This window comes from Archocentrus centrarchus, chromosome 19 (genome assembly GCF_007364275.1).
Source record: "Archocentrus centrarchus isolate MPI-CPG fArcCen1 chromosome 19, fArcCen1, whole genome shotgun sequence".
Taxonomy (NCBI): Eukaryota; Metazoa; Chordata; class Actinopteri; order Cichliformes; family Cichlidae; genus Archocentrus; species Archocentrus centrarchus.
In genome coordinates, this window is record NC_044364.1 from 29,458,853 (window position 1) to 29,486,783 (window position 27,931).

The 27,931-nt window shown below is 43.1% G+C and overlaps 1 protein-coding gene across 1 annotated transcript in view; it reads left to right on the top strand.

The window, feature by feature from the left end:
• The window catches only part of tanc2b (tetratricopeptide repeat, ankyrin repeat and coiled-coil containing 2b), a 135,958-nt gene that overhangs the window by 70,455 nt on the left and 37,572 nt on the right, over positions 1-27,931 (top strand). The window contains exons 5-7 of the mRNA XM_030755739.1: positions 13,938-14,054; positions 22,052-22,200; positions 27,621-27,804. Coding sequence (XP_030611599.1) covers positions 13,938-14,054; positions 22,052-22,200; positions 27,621-27,804 — 450 coding nt within the window. The remainder of the gene's footprint in view (positions 1-13,937; positions 14,055-22,051; positions 22,201-27,620; positions 27,805-27,931) is intronic.

Below are 27,931 nucleotides of genomic sequence, written 5' to 3' on the forward strand. Positions count from 1 at the left end.
TTTTCACCTGCTGCTCCACCTTTGCTTGTATGGAGCTCGTCCGCTCTCCGGAGCGGCCGCTGGTTCGAATGACGTTTGTACAGACATGGGGCTAATGGGAGGAGTGCAGGAAAGTCATTTCTCTCCATGAAATGATGCATTTGTCAAAGGGCTGAACTCTAATCACAGTGTAGGCTCGAGGGCCTGTGAATCAACCAGAGTGTGATAATGTAAGTGTTTTTTCGTGGCGAGCTGGTCTGTTTCATGCGTCAGCGTGGGTGAGCATTCAATTGTCTTTGAGAGAGAGCGCGCGCGTGTGTGTGTGTATATGTATGTGTCTGTTGGCGTGTGTGTGTGTATATGTATGTGTCTGTTGGCGTGTGTGTGTGCGTGTCTAAAGCGCAAGCTGTGGGCGGCTAATGGTGCTTGGTCTTGTTGTTGTGTGTCTCACTTTTCCTTGCAGAGCGCAGCGTCATATGTAGCATATGGTTGCGTAAATGGGTTGAAGTTGGTGGGGAATAGTTTCCCCCTCTCCCCAGGCAGTCGGCAGCAGCTTGTTGTTGTGTACCAGAATCACCTTGTCATGTGCTGGGACGTCGTTCCTCCCTCTTACTGCAGGCTTCCTGCCTCTCTACCTTATCCCAGGGGACTGCTGGCTGGTGTGTGAACAGAACAAAATGTCTCAATAACATTGTCTGCCAGCAAAACACGAGCATCTCGTCACCAGCTGCTATTGCTGGTCTCAGGTGACTGGTTTTTGATGAGGCGCCTACAGCCGGTTTTCACACCACTTAGTATCACCACCTGGAGAGTGCTTTGATGAGCTTACCTTGTCAGCTGTCATTCATGCTCTTATCAGGCAATGACACCAAGAACTTCAATTTCAGGGTGGCTAAGTAGCCGTGTTTATTGTCTTCATGGTGGATCCCTCATGGGGTTATTTGAACTTTATGGAGCAGGTGAATCAGGTCTCTTCCAAAGTAATGCAGTGTATCCCTCCACGATTATGACATAAGGACTGTTTTATTATTTCCCTCTCTTTTATTGGACATTTTAGCTGAGTGGTGACAGTCTGAAGATGGGCATTCAACAGGCACAGACCAACACAGATCCCACTTTGTCATGATTGAGGCATTTCTTTTGAGAATACCCAGGGAAATCGTATCATAGAGTATGTTTTTCAAGGTTATTCTAACCATTGCCTCCTCTTGAGTCATTCAAGTGTTTGGGAGTCCGTGTTGGTGCCCGCATTTATCTGTGAGCCCGTATTTTTATTTCTTTTCCACAAGACAAGCCGGTTAAACCTGGCTTTGAATTGCAGGCTTCTAAATTGATGTGGCCCACTTACCTGTGCATAAACTTCACTTACTGTACCCTTTGCAGTGGTTCAGAGGATATCGATTAATATAATTGCTCAGTTTCCCTCCTGTGTAAGACAAATAGCTTGTAAGCCAAAAAATGAGTTATGAAATAAATTGGACAGATGTCTAAAATCTAGCATGCATGGGTCAGTTTACTGGCATCACAAACTGCAAAGGAAATGTGGGTGTGATATTAATTTGCTTACTGGACTATCAGTTACATGTTGAGTATTTAGTGGGAGTCTAGCATCTGGATTTTAGGCCTGTTTTCCACTCGATCTTGATTAGAAAAGCAGCCTTCTGAGTGACCGTATAGACAGCATGTGCTATAAGGTGAACAAACCATAGTAAACTAAAGGTGGGGCCAAGTGTATATTTTCCAGTAAACCTGAGTGGTAGTCTGACACATCTGTCTTTAAAAACTGTGAAGGTTACAGCTATTGCAGCTGCTGCTCTGTCTGGTTATAATCTTTAAGATTTGTCTTATTAACTAGGAAGCGAAACTCTTGAGATTAAGAACCTCTTTTGCAAAATAGGGAGCATTAACCTAGCATGTTTTTAAAGGCAGGAGAAACCAGAGCCCCCAGAGAAAACCCACGCAAGCAGGAGGAGACCCCACAAATTCCACACAGAAGGGCCTTCCTTGGGTTTGAACCCAGTACCTTCTTGTTGTGAGGTAATATTGCTAACATCTGAGCCACTGTGATAACCAGCGGTTAGCCCTGGTTTCAGTAGTGAGGAGCATCTCTTTTTGACCCAATCAAAATGTGAGGCAGGGTTAAAAATGCCATTCAGTCCCACATGAAGTGGGACACTTGGTCACCTTAACTATGCGTGACACTACTGGCCTTTAAAAGAGCTCACTTTTTCTCATTCTCAGAGTTTATGAGAGAGATTTAATTATAAGTACCATACTAGACTACTGTTCTTACATATTAAAATCGAGCAGCGGTTCTCGAATGAGTAGAATTACTTGTCAATTGAGCCAGTGTTGCCCCTTCGGTAACAACTCCCTGAATCTAGAATTACAGTCTTTCATTATGATTAGAGAAGATGCAGTCAGCGCCACCATTAGCGAGATGAAGTCATCCTCTTGAGCCCCCTCCGACCAAGCTCTTTAAAGTCAGATTCCACTGTGTGTAACAGGTAACAACCTACAATTAGAAAACTCCCCAAAAGCTTTCAAAACAGCTCCAGTATACACTCTACTAAAGAAATACAACCCAGACAGAGACAGCCTTAGCAATTATAGGCTTGGCTGTAATTTCCCTTTCTTTGGTAAACTTTAAAGTAACTTTTTCTTCTTCTTATTTCTTTCTCTAGACAGAAAGGTCCCATTGACATTCAGTATGTCTCCTGGCATTAAATGACTGTTGTGAAAATTTCAGTGGCATAAAAGTAACTTTGCAAGAAGTAGCACAAAAGCAGTGAATGTCATTGTTGTTGCTCACAGAAAAGCTGTCCTTGGCAAAGTGTTTGACTTTGTTGATTATAATTTCTTTATTTCTTTTTTGTGACATGACTTTTGGACTTTCTTTATCCATAATGCCACTCAGTAACATTACCAATATGTAGTTAACTGCTGATATGCTGATGATGTACAGTTTTATATTTCAGTTTGTGATCCTACTGTTCTGTACAAATTAATGCTTAAAGAAGAATGAGTGATGGGGGGGGGCAGGAAAGAAGGGGGAGAGTGGGGGAATGATATGCAGGAAATGGTCTGAGGTGGATTCCAACCCAGCCCCTAGCAGTAGCCTTACACCTATAGGTTACCTGGTCAAGCAGGTGAGCATCAGTGGCATATCAATTTTAAGCTGGTTAACTATTCTAAAATAGTATCATTAAGAGAGAGAAGAGTTTGAAGATAAACACCACGAAAAACTAAATAATTCAGTTTAGTTCAGTTTTATTTACAGTACCACTCAAAAGTTTGGACACACCTTCTCAATCAATGTTTTTAATTTTTTTTCCTACATTGTAAATGAATACTGAAGGCATCCAGGCTATGAAGGAACACAAGGAATCATGTAGTAAACTTCAAAGTATTAAACAAACCAAAAGATGTTTTAGGTTCTTTAAAGTCGGCACTTTTGCTTTGGGCACAGCTTTGCTCACTCCAGGCATTCTCTCAATCAGCTTCATGAGGTCATCACCTGAAATGGTTCTCCAGCAGTCTTGAAGGAGTTCCCAGAGGTGCTGAGCACTTGTTGGCTGCTTTGCCTTCACTCTGCGGTCCAACAGATCAGGTGATTGTGGACACAACACTCCATCACCCTCTTTCCTGGTCAGATAGCCCTTATGTGGCCTGGAGGTGTGTTTGGGGTTGAAAAACAAATGATGGTCCCACAAACCATTTGGGATGGCATGTTGCTGCAGAATGCTGTGGTAGCCATGCTGATGTCCATTCCTTGTGTTCCTTGGTCCAAGCTATTCTCTTCTTCTTGTTGCTCTTTCTTAGAAGTGGCTTCTTTGCAGCAATTTGACCATAAAGTCCAGATTCACGCAGTCACGCAGTTGATGTTGAGGTGTGTGTGCTACTTGAACCCTGAAGCATTTAGGTGGGCTCTTATCCGGGGTGCTGTTAACCTGTGGTTTCTGAGGCTGGTAACTCTGATGAACTCTTGGTCTTCCTTTCCTGGGGCAGTCCTGATGAGAGCCAGTTTCATCATAACGTTTGATGGTCTTTGCGACTGCAACTGAGGAAACGTTCAAAGTTCTTGAAATGTTTTGGATTGACTGACGTTCATTTCTTAAAGTAATGATGGACTGTTGTTTGTCTTTACTTAGTTGAGTAGTTCTTGCTATAATATGGATCAGAACATTACTCAAATAGGGCTATTCACTGTATATCAACTCTACCTCTTCACAACACAACTGATGGTCTCAAACACATTAAGAGGGCAAGAAATTCAAGATATTAACTCTTCACAAAACACAGCTGTGAACTGAAAGCCGTTCCAGGTGACCAAAGCTGTCATCTAAGCAAGAGGTGCCTGCTCTGAAGAATCTAAAATATAAAAATATAAAATGTGCACAAAAAGTGTTTAACACTTTTTGTTTACTAAATAATTCCATATGTATTTCTTCATAGTTTGGGTGACTTCAGTATTAATCTACAATGCAAACAATAATGAAAGAAGGTGTGGCCAAACCTTTGACTGGTACTGTATATAGCGCCAATTCACAACAACGGTCGCCTCAAGGGTAAAGACCCTACAATATTATGAAGAACCCACAACAACCACATGACCCCCTGTGAGAAAGCACAGTGGGAAGGAGAAACTCTTTCAACCGGATGAAGACTCTGGCAGAATCAGGCTCAGGGACGAGCAGCCATCCACCCTCACAGGTTTGGGGGTGTGGGGAAAGAGAACGACTCGGAGATGAGACAAAAGATGGGCAGAGCCAGAGGTTAATGATTATTAATGATTAAATACAGTAGTGCTGTATAAACACAGGGAGTGAAAAAACTATTGACCAAGACAACAACAAGACTGCATCCCTAAAAAATTATGAGATATTACAAAGATTTGAAATTGAATAAATATTCTGCTATCCAACCAAACTGGTGACAGAATTATTATCTTTTAGATTTCTTATTTTAACAGCATAAATTACCAAGGCTTGGCTGTTTCTTTGAATTTTACTCTTTAAACCTCCAATCTTTCATGAAGTCCTGTTAAGATGTTTTTGCTGTTTTCGTGGCATCAGATGTTGAATTTCTGTTCAATGTTTTTCTTTCTTAATTTTAATCCTCTTCTGTGTAGCACAGCAAACGGCTGCATCTTGCATGTGAGGTTTTACAAATGAAATTACTATCTTACTACTCTTACTGTGGCTGTTGCTTATGTTTAGTTTTATCTAGGTATTTAGTGGTACCTTCTGGGGGGGGGGTGTAGAGTGGAGAAGAGAAACCCGCAGTGTGCTATTAATAGCAATGATAATGATTTGCTTACAAAACAGAGCAGTGGGTTACATATACCACCTCACTGCTTTCTCCGAATGTCGCTGGTGAAGAGCTGAGCAAACACTTCTCTTTGAGATACACAAACACACAGAGACCTAAAGAAGTGTGTTACTGTATGTGTATGTGTGTCCATGCGTATCCAAACCCTTACGGACTATTACACAGGACTCCACAGTGACACCAGCCTCGGTATTAACATTCACCGCTCGTCTGTCTGCTGTTAACTTATTTGCTCAGTCATTTCAGGGTCCTGAACTCCTATGAGGCGTTTGCCTGGATCACAGCTCTGGCTTTGTACAGCTACTGTCAGTCTGCTGTGTGTGCGGGATTACACGAGGGCAGCGATTGATTACAGCTCTTAATCAGACATGAAAGAAATTTGGGGAGCTTTGATGTTCATTTTATGTCGCGCTAAAGATAGTGGCACATTATCAGAAACATCTCAATCAGAAGAGCTTAATATTGGAAGCAAAGATTTTAGTAATGCAATGTGTTTTTGTTTTGATTGTTTATTTCAGGGCCCTAATTAAATAACAGGAGAAAAACATCCAGCTCTCACTGATTTGTCTCAGTGGTGAGGGTGTGGTTCTCAAGTAGCGTAGCTGGGAGGTTATAAATATCTCCACTAGAGGCCTGACTCCAGCTGCGACAAAGGTCAAGGCACCCTTGCTATTATTAGGACACTGTATCAAGTGGTGTCCTTGGAAATTATGCTCCTCTCGCTTTCTCAGAGTGGCCGATATTTGACTTCAGTTTGCTGCTATCCTCAGGAGTGCGGGCCTTCCTCGTCTCCTGCTGAGGAAGGTTATGTGAAATGTTCATGGTCACTCTGTGTCACCGTGCTGTGGAAGTAGTGAAACCGTCAGAAAAGAAGGTTAGCGGTGCTGAAACCACTCAATGGCGGCTGGTCTTCATTTTTTTGGAGGGTTTGTGTGACACTATGAGGAGGATGTGTACATTTTGGACCAGTGATGAAAGAATAAGAAAAACTGCTGCTCACACCATTCGTGGCAGTGGTGCAGTGGGTAGGCGCTCACCTTGTAGCCAGAAGGTTGCAGGTTCGAGCCCCTGTCGCCCTTGCCCATTGTGTCCTTGGGCAAGACACTTAAACCTCATTGCCTAACGGTAGCGCCGGTCTCTGGCTGCACGACCACAGATGCTCGTCTCTGGATGAGTGATCTGGAACGATCATTTCGTTGTGTGCCTTGTGCGCACAATGACAATGAGTTGAATCTAACATCTAAATAAATGCTGCAGTGTGGTAAATCCTATGGATCTCCATTAAAACATTAATCATGCTTTTTCTTAAATAATGATAATGTGACTTGTGAACAATGGCGTCGTACACAAACAACATGTGAAGCTGAGTCAAACACTAAAGAACATCCTTGTCTGTGAACTGTGGGCTCAGGCTAACAGGAATAAACTCTATTTGGCAGCTTCTGCTCAGCAGTGATGTTTGAAAGAGCAGCAGTCTGCGGGTTTTTTTTGTCACATATTTTTGGTTGTTCAAGAACGACTGTCGCTCTGCCGAGCCCCCGCCTCACAGTTTTTCAGGTCCACACAAACACCTCCCTTAAAGAGGTCCTATATGGGAGTTCCTGTAGTTGAAACATGGACAAAGATGTGTGCAGCCCTAAAAAAAAGGCCCTCAAGTTCCTGCTGTGTACACAGTCTATGCTCCACAGTGCCTTTGACTCAAGTGGGAAAAGGCCACATCATGTTTGGCCACTGAAGCTCAGTCTTAACTTGAGATCATCCTTTGTGTGGGGATTACCAGCTGTGTACCTCTATCAAAAGCCAGTAACATAAAACAGCTCCACATTCCTTCTGTAAGTCTTAGATTTAGGTTAACCCACTCGCATGTTGTTGTGTGTTGATATCACTTGAATTTGTACTGTTGGTTTAATCCAAGCCCAATAAGGTTATGTGAAACGTTGAATTAACAGCTCTTTGGGTTAAGGAGAGCTCACTTAATGAGCCTTCTTAGAAAATCAGCCCCTCCCGCCTTCCTCTTAAAATTCTGCCTGTGCCTCACCTTGATCTGCTAATCCTCCCAAGGCCTGTAATGATAGATACACATGAGTGTGTGCAGACGCTAGCGCACAGACACTGGCACGCATACGTGAAAATAAAAGACAAAAAAGGGAGAGGCAGCCGAGCTAATGGACTCGACTCGCTGCTGACTGTCGGCAGCCTTCGTGTTGCACGGCAACATCTGGTCTGTATTGTTTTGTTTAACAAGTCAACAAGAGAAGTACACAAAATCATCTGTAGTCTGTGAGTCTGATTATTAAATGAACACAAGGCTCTGGGTCATTCATGGAGACTGGAGAAATAAACATAAAACAGAGTCTCTTTACTACTACAGTTTGAAGCCCGTATTGCTTCTGAGCCAAAGCTATGGTTCGTTATATGTTGAATATGAGGAGTTATTAAAGATTTATCTTCAAACGTACCCAAACATGTCCACTTTATTCCATCCTTTTAACTCCATAAGCCTATTTGTGGACAGACTTCTTTGCTGCTTGATAGATTAACATTGTTGACCTTTTCTGACATGTCCCACACGGACGTAAAAGGAAGCATACGTCTGTTTAGTATTATGGAAAAGCCATTCAGAGGAACTTAACAGCACAGGAAATATGGCTCTGCAATAGTATCAGTTTTTTTGTTTTTACTCTGTATGATGTAAAAGAGAGGATATCTCTAATATGGTCATCTCAGGTGGGCAGCTCAGGCTGTGACAAAGAAGCCCCACCCACATGCTGGGCCAGCCAATCAGAAGGAGGTTTGTTTGAGGCAGAGGCTGAACTGAGGTCCCACTCTTAGATAAATAAGGATTATTTTGAGCTTTGAATCATGCAGCGATACTTTAGTAAAGTCCGTGAATATATATAGTGGAGATGGAACTGAGCACAGTAAAAATTCATTATGTAACACAAAAACAATCGACTTGACTCCGCAATATCATCATTTTTATAAATAATAAAATGTGATATTGGTTTGACTGTATTACTCAGCTCGTCTGGACATTATACTCTACGCAGGCACTCACAAAATGTCGTATATGTTCTTATATGTGTAAAGAAAGTTGATTAAGATCGCGTGATGTGTTTCTGGACCGGCGCACAGAGGAGCAGAGCCACGGCTGCAGCAGCTCGCGTCTTTGAAAGCTGAGTTTGTTGAGCCGAGGTGATGACGGGGCGACGCGGTGCTGTGAAGCAGCTGAGAGTTGTCAATACAAAGAGGCTGTTTGATTGCATTTGAGCAAAAGAAGCTTTTAGTGTCGGTGAAGTCAGCTTCTGCCTGCGTTACCACCACTCTGAAAAGATGGACAACTCTTCCTCTCCCTGCGCTCTGCTGTTGCCATAGTGACTGGGGCCGCGTGCTCCGTTTCTGTAAAGCTCCGCTTCGGCTGCAGACAGCTGGGCGATGTACGTCCTCACCCACTGGTCTGTACGTGCATGTGTATGTTAATTTGTGGGCGCCGTGTCTTTGTCTGAGTGGGTGCCCGAGGTCGTCTGTGACTGACACAGCGGTGGAGACGCAGCCGTGGAAACGTCTCCTTTTGCTTGCTTATCATTCGCTTATCTGCAGCAAATGAGAAAATGTGCATTGCATATTGGAGCTTCCAATTCATATTCAGATCTTGTCATTTATTTGTTGAAAGCCCAGGTTGTGTCTGAGGGGACTGCCATGTTGAAAAGAAGCTTTCCTCTTTCATATGCACAACACCGTGTGAATTTGAATCACAATATTGACGTGCTTTCTGTTTTGTTGATGACTTCGCCAAAGGCTGTGTGTCTGTGCTGACAGTCTAGGGAATAGATATGAGCTTTTTAAATTTTTCACATTGTCCTTGAGCACCCCACACACACACACACACACACACACACACTTTTTTCTTACTCTAATCTCACATGTACACTTGCATACATGTCGCATGCATATTCATATTCACAGCCTCACATCCAGAGCATGTAAGAAATATCTATTTCACGGCCACGTGCATCTGCACATGCAGACAAGATATATTTATTCATAAGCTCATTAGAGGAGTGGATTTGCCTGCTGCCATCCATCACACTGTCACCCATCCTCAGCCTGGCACACACTGACAACAGAACTGCAGGAGAGAAGTCCATGGGATTTAGTCTCCTGGAACCAGAGCTATAGAGGGGATTTTCTCCAATACACAGCGTTTCCCTTCCCCATTTTGTAGAGGTGAGATCAGGGAGACTACAAACAAAAGAAAAGATAATCTTCTTTTCGCTATAGTTTATCCCAAAATTGATATTCTGGGAAGGGGATGACTTTAGTCTCCGAGTGCAATCAGTGTCACAGCGTTGCAGGAAGCTGTAAATGATTTCAAATGCAGAAACTATTGATATAAATAAGGAACTTTGTGTTCATGCTCTTGCAGACACGCTGTCAGACTGTCACACTCTCCTTCCAGCTTGTTACAGGTTAGCGCAAGCTGTTGCAAGCCTGTCAGTGCAGGTGCAAGAGCATCTTCTGGAAATAAGACAGAACTGTAGGTTGAATGGAAGCAGAAAAATACAAGTTTTGGACTCTTTTTCAGGAAGGACTGCTCTGCTATTGCACACACTTTTTTTTTTTTTTTTTAACCAACAAAGTGAACATTTCAAAACCATAAAAGAAAGACAAGGCAGGAAAAATGCTCCAGCCCTGAGCCAAACACTTTACAGTTCAGAAAGTATCTCTGCCTGCTGAAAACCAAGAGCTCCATCAATTCATTTAATTCTTATTTACCTCCTCAGATCAGCAGTAATATGTGTACAGCCTTCACACCAATTATGACCAGAAACCTGTGAAAAAAAGCATGACTGTGTGGAGGTCAAAACCTGCCACAGGCTATTGATATGTGATAATAAAAATGAACACGCAACCGAGAGGAAAATATGGAAAATATTTACGGATAAATTAAAGGATCCTTGTGGAATTTCTTGCAAATAAGTTGTATTCACATTCAGCCTTCCTCTCTGAAAATGTGTGAAGTCTAATAAAAGCACTAAATACTCAGTTTATTCATAAATGTAAAATCGTGCACTGTCCCATCTTTGTTTGCAGGCTTGCAGTCATCTTTGACGTATGAAACGGGGCCACTCAGTCCAGAACATTCCTGATTCAGATACATTTATTTGTATAACGTTTACATGCTGCATGTTTGTATTAATATTATTTGTTATATCTATTTATTAACTCATTGTATTGATTTAGATCTTGTGTAATTTTACTACTACGCTATAAAAAATATAAACAAGAAGATTCAGTCAGGTAGTTCATGCTAAGCTCATAAAACGCTGGTCAAAAATGTGTAAGTGAAATCTTGTAATCCTGTCTGCCGTGCCGTTCCCGCTGTGACATTTGTGCTGGATAACCTCCTAGATTTGGTATTTAGCAGAGTCCTCTCCACACCACACTAACCCAGTACTCTCTGAATATGGCAACTCCTACTTTCTGCACATCGCTGTGAAGCGGGACTTTATTTTCTTTGCCATTTCATTTGTTTTACTTTGCATTTGTGAGCAGAATATCTCAAATTATGACAACAGATTGCAGTGGATTAATGCACGGTGAGCTCACATCTGGATCAAGGTACAAGTTTCTTTTTCCTTATGAGCCGCTGTCATTATGAGGCCACTGACTCTTGTTTTTAGTCCTGCCGGCAGCATGAAAACGTCATTTGGTCGTTTCTTCCTTTGGTCCATTACTCTGATGCTGAATAAATGTCTGAGCAACTTTTTGGATGGATTGATGTGACATTTGATGCTGACATTTCTGCAGAAAGGAATTATTATAACTTTGGTGATTTCTTGACTTTTTTTTATCTAAGATTTCACTTTGTCCAATAAAGTTTGATTAGGGACCAGATATCAGCTAAATAGTGCAAAGATTATTACAGTATTTGAAACTAAACTTCCATGGTGACACTAGCAGTGGTGCAATATTAAGTTCAGAAGGTCACAGAGCAGCACATGCAGAGCTGCTCTCTGAAGAAGCTGACAGGCTTCACCTATCTGTATTCTTTTCTCTCCTTCCGAGTGTTGGAGTTAATTAAAACATTCAGTTTCAAATTCTTTGTCATTACAGGTGAAATAAAACAATTTACAACTGATAATATTTAGCGTTGGAGTTGCACATCTGTTGTACTCACACAGAGAAGATGCTGAGCACCTCTGGGGAACAGAGACTGACAATGAAATTAACTTTTCTTCCTGTTTTGTGTTTGCTTGCATATTTTACACAATGTTGTAGAGTGAGTAGGAACATTTAAGGCAGGGATAAAATAATCTTTTTTTTATTTTTGGTTCTGTTTTAGCTCAAAGTGTCACATTAAACTTGCAAAGGGATGCATTAGACTTATAGGAGCTGCTCGGCAGTGGAAGCCCATGCCGGTGCAGTTCTTTGCGATTTTGATGCCAGAGGAGGTCTGAAACTCTGCAGTCACTGAGTCAGCAGAGCGTTGGCACCTTTGGCGCATCATCGCTTGACAACCCCGCTCTGTAACCTCATGTGGTCTGCCACTACTTGAGTTGCTCTGGTTCCTAAATGCTTCCATGAATCCTCACACCAGTGGCGTCCTACTACAGCAGCACACTCGACTTCAGCGACTCTTTGGAATGACCCATTCATTCAAAAATGTTTGCAGACTGCATGGATAGGTGATTGATTTTTATACACCTGTAGCCACAGGTGAAAACTCATGAATTCGATTAAGTGGTGTGTCTCAGTGCTTTTGTCCGTACTTTATTTATTCCAATTTAAAGTTAAACACAACAAATCTATACCAATGCACCTGCAGATGTTGAAGTTTTGTGCCACCGGGATAAATTAAAACACTTTAAACTCGTTACTGAAGATCATCTGTATCAGAAAGACGCACATTGTCACTAAGCATAAATTGGACTGCAGTTAGTGAAAAAATTACACTGAGAAAGTCTTTGAACTGTGCCTTTTATGCAACGTTAAAAAGGCTAAAAATAGTTTGTCTTAAAAATGGAACGTCTACAAGCCTGCAGGCTGTGAGGAAGCTTGAACTTTCTCTCCGTGTTTTACATCGACCATCTGTCCTGCTGCGCTGTGCTCAACAGTACGTAGACAAAGGGATTAGAGCTCTCCTCCCCACCCATTATGCACACATATACATTATCCTGACATTAGCTGTAACACGAGCCTTAAACGAAAGCGCTAAAGAATCTGTTCTTGTTCCGCGCTCGCTGTTGCTCGAACATATGTTCCAACTGCTGCTCGTGACTTCCTGCTTGCTGCACTTTGGTCCTGCACAGTGTTTCTGCACCAGATAGCTTTGGACATGTGTGCTCACCCGTAACAACAGTGGTTGCAGCATACAGTATAATCTATTTTAAACCCTTATTTAACCAGATTAGTCAATTAAGAGTAAATTATCCTCGGCTCCTGCCCATCTCAAACCCACACCAGTACAGAGAAGAATAGATGAAACAAATGAGCCTTATGCACAATTTAGTTGATATAGGCTGATTGCTTTTTCCCTTCATAGCATCATGGTAGCCGTTTCCATAGTGAGAACTTCTATGGGGGGGGTATGGTCTGGTTCCTCCTGGTTATGAATGGAAACTTGTTTGTTTTGTCTCCATTTGTGTGGTTTATTAGCCGGATATTCAGCATAAGCAGGCTTAGCATTTTTGTGCTAATTGACAGAACATTAAAAAGCAGAGCAAGTGCAGGAAGCATTATGGTATTATTGCTGTGGAGAGCCATCACGCTCAGTGATTTTACAACAACATCCCTGCAAACGGATGCCTCTGAATGGATTGCAGAGTTTTGTTGTTTTTCTCGTTGCATTTCTTCCAGGGCGTGCTCTGTGTGCGTTCATCAGCACAAAGACTTTGTTGCTTCGCTGTGAATGGATGTTCTTTGTGTGCTTTGTAGACCAGCTTTTTATTACACCACAATGTATGCACTCATGATACAGTAATCTGGTGTGGGTAACAGTGCTCACGATCCGTGTGCCGTGACCAAGAACCCATGAAAAGATCATGTCACAGCCACCACCCCCGGCTTTCTGTGAATCTCTGAGTTTCTCATTTGATGTCTCAGACGTTGTGGTTGAGTCAGGCGCGAGGACATTCCCAAAATGGATATCATTTGCATTCCCGGTGTGATTTTTGACACTGGACAAACAGACGCAAGAAACGCTTTTTTTTTTTTTCTCCTCCTTTTCAAAGGTGCATCTTGTTTGCTTCTTGTTATTTTTGCATTTCAGTGGGCTGATGTTTTGCAGGTGTATTGGTTTGTAGCCCAGTACCTGATTTGCAATGCTGCTTGTTTACTCATGCGTTAGCTTTATCTGACCCGAGGCGAAGCTGCACAAAGCTGCCCAAGAAGGCCTTCAGGATGTTTTCATTTTATCAGTGTGCTGCTTCAAGTTCATAAGCTCTCTGACTTCCTCCCTTTCTGTCCTGTCCCTGTCACTCCTCTCTTTCTTGTCTTCTTCCATCTCCCTGATTTGTGTGTGTGTGTCTCTGTGTGTCTCTGTGTGTTTCTGTGTGTGCACGTGTTGTCTCCTTCTCTATATGTATATGAATGTGTGTGTGTGTGTGTGTGCTTTCTGCTCCCAGCCCCTCTGCGGAAAGCAAAGTTTGTGGAGAGCCCTCGCATTCCACAATCAGAGCTTGGCTCCCCTACACACACCTCCACCACTGCCAGGAATCCAGACCTGGACACATACTGCCCTGGTAAGTTTTTGGCCAGCTCATCCCTCATTTGGTTGTGTTGGGTATTTCTTTCTTTCTTTTTGCATGTTGGTTCCTGTCTGTGAATGCAGGGAGGCGCAGGGAGAGATGAGGAGGGGGGATTTTTAATTTTTTTTAGCAGTTTTCTGGGTATGGTGCTGCTGCTGTACAACATTGCTGGGGTCATTAATGAAGAAGCTCTGCTGGGGCCCACAGTGTCCATCCTCGTTGCCTCCTCCCTCTCTGTGTCTCTAATCCGCTCTCGCTGCTTTCTCGCCCTCTCGGACGGAGAGCTCGGTGAGGCGCCGCCGCTGTTTTCCGTTAACTTCGCAGTCGGCTTTTGCTCAGTAATCCTGCGGACAGTCCACCCCACCCCCACCTCCCCTCCTCCCTTCTCTCAATCTATCCCCAGCAACCCCCCCCCACCCTTGTCTCTCCCTTGTCTTCACTCGGGAGGACTGTAAACGGGTCACCCGAGGATGGTGCTCTGCTGAGACTTGGCTCTGGTATATCTGCTTTCTCATCTCGCCTCTCCTTTTCCTGCTGCCACAGAGAAATGCAGAGTTAGCTTCTGCTGGACTGTGCAGGAGAACTCAGAGCTGGATGTACACACGAGAAATGGTGATGGGGAGGCTCAAGGCTTAGCTGGTGTTATTTAGGTGGAAAATGTTTGAGAGAGTGCTACCAGCCTTCTCCGTCTGTGAGCCTCTTCTGCTGACTTTCTGCTCAATGGGAATTCTAAGTAGGTGATGTAGTAGATTATATATTTATTTCTGTCATACTGCAATATGGTCTGATTAGTGTATTACTTTCGCCTAGACTCTGGCTTGCTGTTGAATCTCATGGATGAAAAACTGTTGACCCTGGTGTTATTTTTGCATCACTCCTGTGCACTAGACTGTTGAATATCAGTTGTTAGGAGGTGCAACGGGCTCCTATAGGTGTGACATTTCAGAGATAAAATGATAATCTCCGCTTCCACTGGGGCAGGAAAACGCTTGATTGCGAGCAGTCTGTGCAATAACAGCTTGAGCAAGGGAGGAACTGGGAGGCCTGAGATGAGTGTTCAGGAGGGGTGAGGAGTTCCACCTCCCATGTGGACAGATGGACATCTTAGGTCTTAACAAGGACTCGTTGTCATGTCTAGCAGCGGGCGGTGACTTAAACATCCGATCACATGGCAGCCCACACTCTGCTGCTGACTTTTGACAAGGAGGAAGGTATCAGCGGATTTTATATGGCCTACAAAGACATTTGTGGTATCATAAATATGGTTTGTGAGTATTTTGTGAGACTTCTTGTAAAACTCCTCACCAGCTCCTCCTCCTCATACTGTGAAGTGAAAGCCTTTCTAATGTTGATAGAGTTCAACCTGCTTAAAAGCATCTGCTCACTCCTTTTTGCAATTAAAATTATTATCAGGTGTGTTTATAGATTTATTGTCAGTACTTGTATTTGCAGGTCTCATTTAATTCAGAGAGGAGCAAAAGAACAAAACATTACCCACCACTTCCCTCTCCACCCTTCCCATGTCAGGGGAAGTAGGAAGGAATGAAAATAGATAATTAGCGTACACTTCTTCATGCACTTGCTTTGTATTTGAAAAACATTATAGGCAAATGTTTAACATGTTTGTGCTGTGATACAGTCGGGGAAGGCTCGCTGTGTCTTGTAAAGTTATTATCTGTGAGCCAAATTTCAAACCACAGGCATATTTCTCTGTTCAAGAATGTAAAGACCTTTTTTATTGGTCTTATTAAAGTCTTTCACTGACTTGGTTTTCTGGATTAGGAAGAAGGTGAATTCCACAAACCTCACCACAGTGAAAAACGCAGGACCTAAATTTGGAGTCAGGAGCAGAAAGAAAACAAATGAGCTGAAGCGTTCCAGCAGATTGTTTACGTTTAATGCAAAGCTGCGATAAGGATGTATGAATGTAGTTTAAGATGTAAACAATGCATCTGATGTGTGACCTTGTACTGAACGAGCTGGTATCTGAGGGGCATCGAGCGTAAGTGTGGGCCGTGAAGGCATTAAACTCTTTTTTTTTTTTGGTGCTTTTTAAATTGGCTGAATAGAAACGTGTTCTCCATACAGTTAGCAAGAAGGACTATTTTTGTTCCACTGAAGTCATGAAGAGAGTGGGGTTATCATGATCAAGCAAAAAATATAAGATGTAAAGTACATACACTTCCTGGCCGCTTTGTTAGGTACACCTTGCCAATACCGGGTTGGACCTCCTTTTGCATTCAGAACTGCCTTAATTCTTTATGGTGTATATTCAGCATCAGCAGTGTGCTGAACACATTCCTCAGAGATGTTGGTCCATATTAATATGATAGCATCACACAGTTGCTGCATATCTGTGATGCAAATCTCCCGTTCCACCACACCCCAAAGGCGCTCTGCTGGATTGAGATCCAGTGACTGTGGAAGTCAAGAACCCAGTTTGAGATGATTTGAGCTGTGACGTGGCACATGTTCCTGCTAGAAGCAGCCATTAGAAGATGGGCACACTGTGGCCACAGCATCAGCACTCAGGTAGGCCCAGAGAACTGCTGCTCACAGGATATTTTCACTTTTTGGACAATTCTCTGTAAAACCTGGGATGGCTGTGAGGGAAAATCCCAGTAGATCTGAAGTACTCAGGCCACCCTGTCCGCTCAGAAACTTCAGAAACTTAAATCACCTTTCTTCCCCGTTCTGATGCTCAGTTCAGCAGGTCATGTCTATCTGCCCAAATGTATTGAGTTGCTGCCATGTGATTGGCTGGATAGATTTTTGTGTTAACGAGCAGTTGAACAGGTGAGTGTATGTATGCAGTAGCACACAATTTCAGTTGGACATGGAAGCTTGAAGGTGTGTAATGTTATTTCTCCATCTAGATTTTCTTGTTGTGAGTTGGCAGATGTCGGCTGATTTTTTGTTGGTTTTTTGTGCTCTGTAGTTTGATTGTATTCAGAGGAGATGATGTTGCTTCATTCGTGTTTCATGACCCAGTCACTCAAAGAAAGAAGAGTTTGTGGGGAGGAATTTCACGCAGGAACTACCGTCTGCATCCGCCAACCAAAGGAAGTGTGTAGCTCGCTAACATTACAGCTCATTGATGATTACATCCTGTCAGGCTGTCATAAAGCACGAGCCTCTCATCATGGGTATGCTCTCACATTGGACACTGGACAGTGATGCGGTTGGCGGGTGTAGCTCGGTAGAAAGAAAGTACATGAGAATACTCAGAGAAGTGTTTGTAGATTTATTCTTTGTTTTTAATAAAACGGGCTACTATTTCTGGAAAGAGACGTTGCTGTTGAGCCTTTCCCCTTTTTTAGGTTGTCCTTTGAGCACCAGTAAGCAAGATAAATTTAGTTCAGTTGTACTAAAGAGCAGGCAGACACCTCTGCATCTGAGCTCTCCAGAACTGGGCAGCTCACACCAGAACAGTCTGAATGGATAACCGGCACCACGCGGGAATAAGTGAATTTGATTTTGGTGTCAGCTTCCACAGGACTCCGCTACAGTCATCAAATACATAACAGATATTAAAATACACTATATATAACAATATGACTATTTGGTTTATGGATGCTTTTTGTTATTTTAGCAAATAAAACATCTGATAAATCCGGCCAGTTCATCACTGAAGGAAAAAAAATCTCAGATCCACTGTGGCGATGAAGCTGTGTTCAAACACTGCAAAAACCAAATACAGACAATAATATTCCTAAAGTATAAGTCGTATAGTTACAGTATAGTTTTTATGTCTGTTATATAATCGAATCCTAAGACCTGGTGTCCTGAGACTCAGTGTGCTCTTGTGCCTAAAATCTCACCGTGTTCACGCACAGATAAGATTGCAGCTGTGCACACCAGGAATGTGGGATTCACTCCTCTGATCTGTTGATCAGCCCTACGCTGCCTGGTGTTGAGATGTCTTTGCCTTTGCGTTTCTCTGCTGGTATCATTTATGCTTTCTTCTTCCCTCCAAAGCTCTAAAATTAGAGTGAAAACACCACTTCAGCCTCATTTTTACCTTTTAATCGCTGTCACATCCTGTCAAAGTAATCGTAGCTTTGAGCCTTGCATATTTAATTTTTTTTTTCCATGTGTTACCTTACTTTTGCAAACCTGGAAGTTAATGCGCCCAGGTGGAGGTGAAAAAAGAGCCACCGAATGCTGTGTGTTACCTCACCTGCTCCTCGGGCCTTTTTATACCGTCTCCCGTCCGGCCGGTCCCCCCGCTTTGCTGCACACGGGCTTCTTTCTCTCTGGCTCGCTCTCGGGGCGCGAGGGCAGATCTGTGGACGGCCGGGAGAAACAGATGCGCTCGCACAGAAACACATTCCTAGCTGCGCGCAAAGATAGTTGCCATGGCAACCATCTGTCTCCTTCGCAGCTCAGGAATCCAATAGAGAGAGGTGTGTGTGTGTGTGTGTGTGTGCGTGTATACATAGACACACACACTGAGGTGGAGGGATGCCCCCCAAAAACCACTGACATGTCATCACTGAGGTGCTCGCGGTGTCACTGTTAGGAGGAGCGCCTGAAGTTCCTTTAGGCGTGTTTGGCTTTGAAGCGATCTGCATGTTTGTTTTCAGCGTCTGATTGTCATAACGTGTATTTAAAGAACAAAGGTAAGGCTTTAAATGGAAGCAAATCAATACATACAGCCCCTTCATTATGATGATGTTATTCCCTTTGATTGTGGCTCCTTACAGTACCTACCAGAGCAGGTAGCTTTGCAGAGGATTCAGATGGTGTGGCATTCTTGTTTCTTTGGGTTCGACAGCTCTGTGATTGTCGTTTCTGCCAAAAATCTGGGCCTCGGCCATATGTTTGACTCTACTGTCACATTTTTAGAGTTGGAGAGTTTAAGAATGTACAACGGGATCGCCTATGGTTAGCTCAGGGGAGTCACTGTGGGCTCGGGCGTCCAGATTAGAGATTTTGTTAACAAAATGCTCGTCCCTGCACAGGTTGGCACACAGCTAGCTGCTACAGGGATGCTATAGTAAGAAGGAAAAGCAGAGAGGAACATAGGTTAGCAGAGGCAGACCGTGTTTGATCAGGATCAGGATCAGGATCAATCCCCAACCCCCACCCCACCACCTCCGGGAGCAGTTGACTATTCACTGCTAATATATTCACTGCTTACTACTACCAGTCTGTCAACTGGGAAGCCTCCAGTGCCTCACTGTCCAGACGGAACAAAGACAGCAGCTAATACATACAGATGACCTGCTGTCTGTATGGATGGATGTTTTGCTTTGCTTTTCCTGCAGATTTCTCCTGCTCATGGTTTTCATGTGATATCACATCATTAGGGAAAAACTGTTCATAAAAGATGGATATAGCTTCCAGGTTTTAAAAGGGAAACCAGCAGGGGGCACTCCTCTAGTTGCAGAAAGAAGTTTGGTTGTCCTCTGTTCCCTGGATTCTTATCCTTAGTATGAGTTTACAGTCTTAATCACTAGTTTCACATCTTGTTTAACTGCAACACGATTTTCAGTTTGTGGATTTTGGTACCCATTAGTGTTGGGGAAGGATGGTAAAGTGGGGCGTCTTCATTGTGATTAGCAGTGTGCTACTGTGTCATCGTGCGGTGTCCTTGGTTTGTGCCACCACCCCTGGATCATGGCATCTGGTTTCAAAAAGAAACGATAACAGTGGGGAAAACGCCCAGCTCAAGGTTTGACACGGGACATTGTAACCCAGTGGGTGACACCAAGCTGGCCGTGCCCATCTTTCATGAATGAACAAAATGTGCTTCTGCTAGCCAAAATGCTCATTAAACACCAGTCTGTTTTTCTCCACTGAAACATAGTCTGATCAGATTTGATTAGATTTATTTCCCATAACCTGTTAAAGATACTGCTGCATTGTCACTAAAATGACCTGTCTTATGGCTCAACATCACTAGCTAGTTAACATCAGCCAGTCAGCACTCACCTACTTTTCCTTCATCTTCAAACTGCCACATTTAGTGACCCCTCCAAATTAAAAATGTGTAGATTTCATGCTTTCATCCTGACGGCAGTATAAAGGGAAAAGATTGTCAATAATATGCATGTAAAACACAGCTAAAGTGGAGCTCTGGCAGGGACCCGGGGCTGTTTGAAATACTGCTGTGTGTGCTGTATATAAGTGTCCAAAACATGCAGTCTGTTCACATATCTTTGTTTTTCTTCTTTTTGAGAAATGACATATCTATTCATTGCTTGAAATGGATGAAAAACTCACAGGTTTATGCTGAGATTATACCAGCACAAACCTGTGTTTTGCCCCACAGGGCTGTGCTGCAGTCATGTGACTGAAGACTGTGAATCGATGCCAGTGCGTCTTAGCCGTCCTCCTGTGGTATTAGCGGTGAGGAGGTGGAACTGTAACCCCGTCTACGTCTTCTTTATTAATGCACGCTTCCTCGAGGGGAGCCCGTGGATTCGGTGACCTCGGAGGAACGCGTTCTGCTCCACAAAGCCGTCACCGTCTCGTTAAAACTCAAACATAATTAGCTTGTTTTGGACATAATGTGTGCTGTGATTACCTCATTATTGGTTGCTGCTGTGTGTGTGTTTTTTTTTATTATTGAAGCACTGCACACATGTCATCCCCATCTGATTCAAAGGTTTTTTTCCGTCCCTCAGAAGGAACCCAGCTTCTTCACTTGCTCACACTGACTTGGAGTCAATCTAATGAGGAACCTGACAGTGCTCTGCCTTTTCCGCCCATGAGCAAATGAAGAGGGGAGCCCGGGCTTTAGATTGCCTGTCTGTGTGTATGTCTTTGAACTGACGAGTGAGGGGACACAGGCTGTAGACAAGCTGTCCGTCTTCAGAGAGGTGGCGTGGCGGTTTGGACTGTTTAATGGCTGTCAGTCAGGACTTTGTGTAACTACCTGCCAGTCTGGTTTGACCAGCCCTGCTAGACAACTGAGAGAGAAAAAAACAGAGCCTGCCTCGAGCTGTTTATTTAAAAATCAACCATCTTGTGCTGTTGCTTTCAATAACATTGATGTCTGGGCCAGTTCAGAGGCTTATATATCCAGTTACAGCTGTTTGAATTTAGCTAGCAGTCAATTTTTTGTGCAGGGTGAGTAATTAATAAAACCTTGAGCTCTGCGAGTGGCACTCCAGTGAATAATGTGAAATTGAAATCAAGCTGGTGTAGCAGGCACCTCTAGGGCCAAGTGTTATTGAAACACATGATACCACCGGTTAGGGGTTTGTTATGGGTGGGGGGTAACCAGGTGACAGGATGAGGTCATTAAGGGGTTTTTGTTATGGGTCCTGCTGAAATCTCCCAGCTCTGGAAGTGTGTTTGTGATTGTGATCATCAGCGGGCTCACCCGGGTGTTTTCTTTGCTCTCTTTAGAGCCAGGACTCTGTAAATAGAAGCAAGGATGTAGCTACACACTCAGTTTGTCTTGAAAAGACACACACCTCTGTCTCTTGCACACACACGCATACACAAACATGCAGGTGAAGGGCGTATCTCATTACGTCACCTGAGCTGTAGTGGCGATGAGTGGTGCGGAAGGAGCTGTCGTCAGTATGGGAGACTTCTGCTAGTTGGTTCGGAGAGCAGTTTTTGTAAACAGGTAAAGACAGTTTGTGTTGTCGCGGCTGAGGGGATTTTGGAGTTTATGTAAGAAGATACCTGCTGTGGAGGAATGTGTCCGTAATGCACGGCTCTGAGCTTTGGGAGAACTCGGGTAGGGTGCTTCATTTTGTTTTTGTGTGCACAGGTGATGTGTGTACTCTGTCCGGGTGTGTAGCTTATTCAGAGGAAGTGTAACAAATGTGCTGCGTCTCTAGGTAAAGAGGTTATGGATATAAAAATGAAATTTCATCAGGTTGTTGTTTTTTGTTTCTTTGAGGCAGAATAAGCTGCTGCTTTGCTTTCTGCCCACCACTGACACACATTCTCTCTTTCCTCTCCTTTGCGCTCTCCCCCACCTCCTGCCTCCTCCTCCTCCTCCTCCTTGTGTCTATCTGCCTCCACAGGGGAGTCAAGCCAGGAGCTGGGCCCCCCTCCGTCCGTGGATGAGGCAGCCAACACATTGATGACGCGCCTGGGTTTCCTTCTCGGAGACAAACTGAGTGAGGGGCCAGCCGGTACCCAGTACAGCATGGAGGAACCCGAGGCGAGACAGGTACCAGAAATCTGCTTTTTAACTGCTCTCAATGAGCTGCACCCCCCCCCCCCCCCCCCCCTGCTGGTACAGCTCATCATGATGTCATCATATGATTCACACAGTGTGAATTTGAGGAGCAGCGTTCTCTGATTAAGTTGCTGAAATCTTGTCTTAGCTAAATGCTTTCATGCTACTGATACGGTTTATCCTGGCTGGAGTGGTTTTGCACACATATTTCCATTGTGAGAGATTGCCCACGGAAACTTGAATAAACACGTCTGATTCGATCTGTTTTGACATTCATCTTCATAATATCCTTGTTTACACTCAGTTTTGAAAGATCTTTGGTAGTCAGGCTAGCCAGATCAAAGGACCTGTCAGTAAACTGCCCTCAGATGCTGTAGTGCTTTGGATTCACAGTTTATCGGTGCCTCTCTATCAAGCGTCAGATATCTACCCGCCTAATTAGATTTTATATAACAAATATTCTTATTTTTTCCTTAAACTTAGCTTATTCGAAGGAAGTGTCTTTCAGGTTAGGCTTAATGTTTCTCTCCCGCATCGTAACTTTTCTATTTGTGAATTTGGCAGTTGTGCAACACACAGCTCTTGGCACAGGAGACTTACTCTGGGCTCTGCAGCAGATGCCCTTGTATCTCTACCTAAACCTAATTTGACAGGTATGAATTTTCCAAACTGCAGCTGCGGCGAGGCAGAGAACAAGAAATGGGAGGGGAGACGAGGGGCTAACCTGTTGCTGAAGCATTCAAAGTAGGCCTAGGTATGTGTTCGCTCTGAAACAGTGTGGATAAGCGATTACACTGATGGACTGCATGTGCTTGATGTGAGCGCTGCTGTAGCAGTGGGGGTGTATAAATTGAGAGAGGTTTATTCAAGCGTCTCTTTTTAGAGACGTGACTCATACGAGCACCCCGCTGCATCGTGCACGCAGTACAAACTTATTGTTTTAGATATCTGCCCCAAATACTGTTCTCTGGATTGCAATTTTCTTTGATTCATTAACCACCAAAAATGACAAGGACTGCCTCGAGACACCATCTATTAGCAGATAAAAGAGTGGGCTTTTGTTGTAATTCTTCTAATTTGCTTGGGATTTACTAGATTTTAATGGACTTTAGTTAATGAATTTAGTCAATTCAGGGGTTTGACACACGTGTGACACTTTACCCTCCCAACACAACAAAAATGTGCACAGTTAATGATTAGCAGATCCTGCTGTAACCATAAACATACAGGAAACTACTGTTAAAGTAATATAAACCATTCAAGAGCCAGTTTTTTTTATTAATATGCTTTATAAGTATTTATGGGTTTTCATTCAGTGATTCTATTTAATGTCTGAGATAATGACTCGAAAGATAAAAGTGTATAAATCAAAGAAGTTTTGTGTGTTTTGATGGAAAAAATTCTGGGCCAAACTACCAACATCCAGTTGTTTTCAGGGATCATGTTAGGTTCACATCATGTCTGTCCTGCGCGCTCCTTAGAAGTTGAGCTCACAATTAAAAAAACAAACAAACCCAAAATTGCAGTAATACATTCACACACCCTCTGGATAGAATACTGTTACCTTGAAAATCCAGGTTGATATCAGAATCAAACTTTATTGGCCAAGGTATGCTACGCATACAAGGAATTTGATTTTGGTTACAGGAGCTCACAGTATCAGACTTTCACATAAGATAGTAAAATAAATAAACTCTAACCTGCAATTACTACCTCACTCACTCAGGCACACACACACACACACACACACACACACACACACAAGGTCATACCTATAAACCTTATATTGTGGGAAGTAGGGGTCTAAAGTTAAAAAGCTGAGTGCAACAGCAGTTAAAGGGTGTCTAGTGGCACAGAAGGGGTCAGTGAGGTAACAGTTAGGTCCGGTGGGGTAATATGGCAGGAGACGTAATATTCTGGAACAAACACTGGTTTAGCAGTTCCAGAAGGTGGAGTTGGACTTGATACTATATAAGAGTGTCTGTAAAGGTGCAGTTTAAAAACTGAAATGTTGTTTGTGTGATAATTAACTGTTCAAGAGAGTGATGGCTTGTGGGATTATAAGAAACATTCTTTACCTACAGTATGCATGCATATTAAGCAGAGACTGTATATAAAAGATGGACATAGCCACTGTGTTGTCATCTGTTGGTTTCTGAAATCCCTGTTTTGAAGCTCAGTCATCAGCGTTTTCAATGCCAGCGTCTTGGTGGTTTTTTGTTTGTTTGTTTGTTTGTTTTTGTTTAATTTAAAAAAATTTTAAATTAAATTAATTCATTAATTTATTTTTGGGTGGAGCCGCCTGACGTGATCGTATTTGGTGCTAAACCATCTGATAATGCTAGCTAGACTGGATGCACTAAGTAATATACAAAGAAGGTAACAGAATTTCACTTAACTGGAGCACGAGATTCTTCGGTGGTCTGTGCCTCACAGAAAGCCATATTATCTGTCAGATAATTACATTAAAAATGCTCCAAAAGGCACTCAAACATGGTCAGTTCAGTGACCCCAGTAACCAAACAGCAGCCAGCTACAGCTGCCTGACTTGGAAAACACTCAGACAGAGGGTGATTTAAAAATTCACTCTCTATACAGTTGTATGAGTTTTTATTAATTTCCTATTTCTGCAGGTTTTGCTGCTAACCTACATTGTAAAGTTGGGGGTTTTAACATGGAAGTCTCTAATGATGGTGTCGGCCTCTGGTGGCCATTTTAGGAACTGCATGTTACAGCCTTGGAGAGTTACACTTGATGTAAAATGGGAAATAATGTGGTCACTGTTAACTTTGCAGCTCTGTGTTTCACAGATTTTTTAGCAACTTTCCACAATGGCACTGCTTGACTCCACACAGACCGTCCATGCTTTCAGCTGTGACGCTGCTCTGCTGCATGTACTGCAGACTGTTCTTAAATACACTCTGCTGGACAAATGATCTAATAACACAAGTCCTGTGTTACCTAAGCATCTTTTTCTGTATCATGTAAAAAAAAAAAAAATCTGCACGTATCAGATAACATGATGCCCAATAGAGCTTTCACTGGTCAATAAAAGTAGAATATAATGGTTGGCCTTTACCAAAGTCCCTGTAGAAGTAAGTCTTCCTACTTGGCAGCCTTGAAACACCTGGAAGTTCCCCTTCTCTGGATGCTGTTTCCTTTTATAATGGTCAGGTTATACTTGCTAGTGATGCATGAAGCGTTTTTGATATGTTCTGGTTCAGAAAAGAATGGCATGTTCTACAAAGCAAATCAGTGATCGTGGGTCAAAGGTCTTCTCTGCTGTTGTGCTTTTATTTGTGAAAACGATTGTGTGCCGTTCTTTAACGTGTTTGAACTGATACAATAGCTGCTGCAAGACCTCATGGGCTGATAGAACAAGGTGACCTTAGCTTGCAGAGGGTGTAGTTAATTGCCTTTCATACTTGCGTGCTCTCGCTCCCTAAATAGATGCCGTGCACTCCAAGTTCAATCCAATCCTCACGCGACACTGAAGGTCAAACCCACACAAGTCCACGTTTGTTAACCGAGCAGATACGACTGCAGTGTCGCTGTGAGTGCTTGCAGGTTGGAAGATTTGGCTGCTCTTGTGTATGTTTGGTTACATCAGGGTCAAGCTCCTGTAAACGTGACTCTTGAGCGCTCTCATACATGAAGACAGCAGAGGGCCAGCGGTGACTGAAATACGGGCTGACAAATTGTTATTCCACAGACACAGAAACGCACTGTGTGGTGAAGGTTAGGGGGCATGTGCTCAAAGGTAAAGTGTGTTTACAGGTGTCCCATTAACCTAGCAGTGCTGTGCAGCAGTGGTTTATGATGAAAATATGTTGAGGATTCGCTGCTTTTCCTAAAAATATGGAATTGTGAATCAAATACAGCTCAGAAATTTCTAAATTTTTGACTTATGGCAACTTTCTGGATAAACGTTTTTGTTTGTGTTATTAGAAGAATTTATCACACAAATAATGGTGAATTGGACTTTATTTTTACAGTTCTAGTCAAAATCAAAAGGCTGCAATGTCTCTCATTCATCCACTTGAATAGATAATGGGCAGTTACTTGGTTATTGGGAGCAATCAGCAGATTAGTGTCTTTCCCAAGGACGCGTTGACATGTGGAAAAGTGGACCTGAGGATCAAACCGGCAATCCTGTGATTAATTGATGACCTGCTCTGATCTCCAGAGCTGTGACCCTCAGGAGGCAGGCAGCAGATAATTGGCAGATTAATCAGTATTGAAAATAATCATTTAGTTTAGTTGCAGCATTGTGCCTGACTCTGGATGTCTGTTGACCAATATAAAATGTATTGGCTTAGTGTGTCCCTTCAGACTTCCTCCTGCAAATTAAACTAGACCAGAATTTGCCCAGAGCGCCACTTCACCCCACCTGCTCTGTCTGTGCTCACCCCAGTGCTTAGGAGAGATTTCTACGTGTGCCTTTCTGGTGCAAATCCGTGGTTACTTTGTTTTTCTGTGAATGTTGCATGCTTCTATCCTATAGATTCAGGCAGGTTATGCGTTTTGCACCAGAGTGCATCTGTGGGTGTTTGCAGCAGCTGCTGATTGGATGCAGCAGAGTGTTTTTATTTTGTCGCCTGTGGTCGATCGTCTCCTAACCCGAGCCGACATCGACGAGAGTCACTCCAGGGTGCCAGAAAAGTGCCAAGACTGAAAATGCTACACATTTATAGCACATATAATATAATATGCAGCTTGTTTTATTTTAAAGTGAATTGTAGTTATGGCAAATAAGAGGAAAACGTGCATGAAAATAGATATTTTTATGGATCTATAAATGCAAGTTAAAGTTGTAGCATTAGGATTAAAACTTAGTGAAGTGTCACAAACCCCTACAGTCCCCTCCCACGTATTTAGGAAGACTTTTACAGTCACAGATGAGCTACAGGACTGCCCTGAATCTCCCTATTGTTTCTGAAAAGAAACCACATCACTGATATGTACACGGCTGAATGTACTGGCTGAAGTGAAGTGCAATGCAAGGTACCACTTTTTTAAATGACTGCAGGCATCTTAAATACCATTACTGGGAATGTTGAGCGTGCTTGTATATGTAAATATGCTGTACATTTGTCATTTTCTTTAACTATGCAGGGTGGCCTAATTGTTCAGTCTTTCTCACATATATCTTTTAGAGAAGCGTAACATATTATTAGTTAGTATTATATGTGTTTGTATACCTGTGGGAAACTGGCTAAGAAGAGCAGTGGGGGGCTGAGCTTTTGAAAACTGCAGTATTGGAATGGCATTTAGCTAAGTATGAGTCACATTTTAAAAGTTCAAACATTGTACTTTTGCCATTAATACCCATGTGTGCTAATGGAGCTGTTGGAGCCAAATGAGAAACAAAAACAGCTTTTAAACTGTGTGTGTGTTTGTGTCCGTCCCAGGGCCAGAACCAGAGGATCAGCCCGTGTTCCACCCTGACCAGCAGCACTGCCTCCCCACCTGCAGGCAGCCCCTGCTCCACCCTCCCCTCTGCCATGCCTGGCCAGGCTGGCAACAAGGACTGCGCCTACGGTTCTGTCACTAGTCCCACCTCAACACTGGAGAGCAGGGACAGCGGGATTATCGGTGAGATCTGCATCTGCAAGCTCTCTTGCATATTTATTTACCTTTAGTCCTGTGCTGCGAGACTGAGCCCCACAGCCCCAGATTATACCGGTCTGTGGTCTGATATCACATACCTCTCATTTCTTTG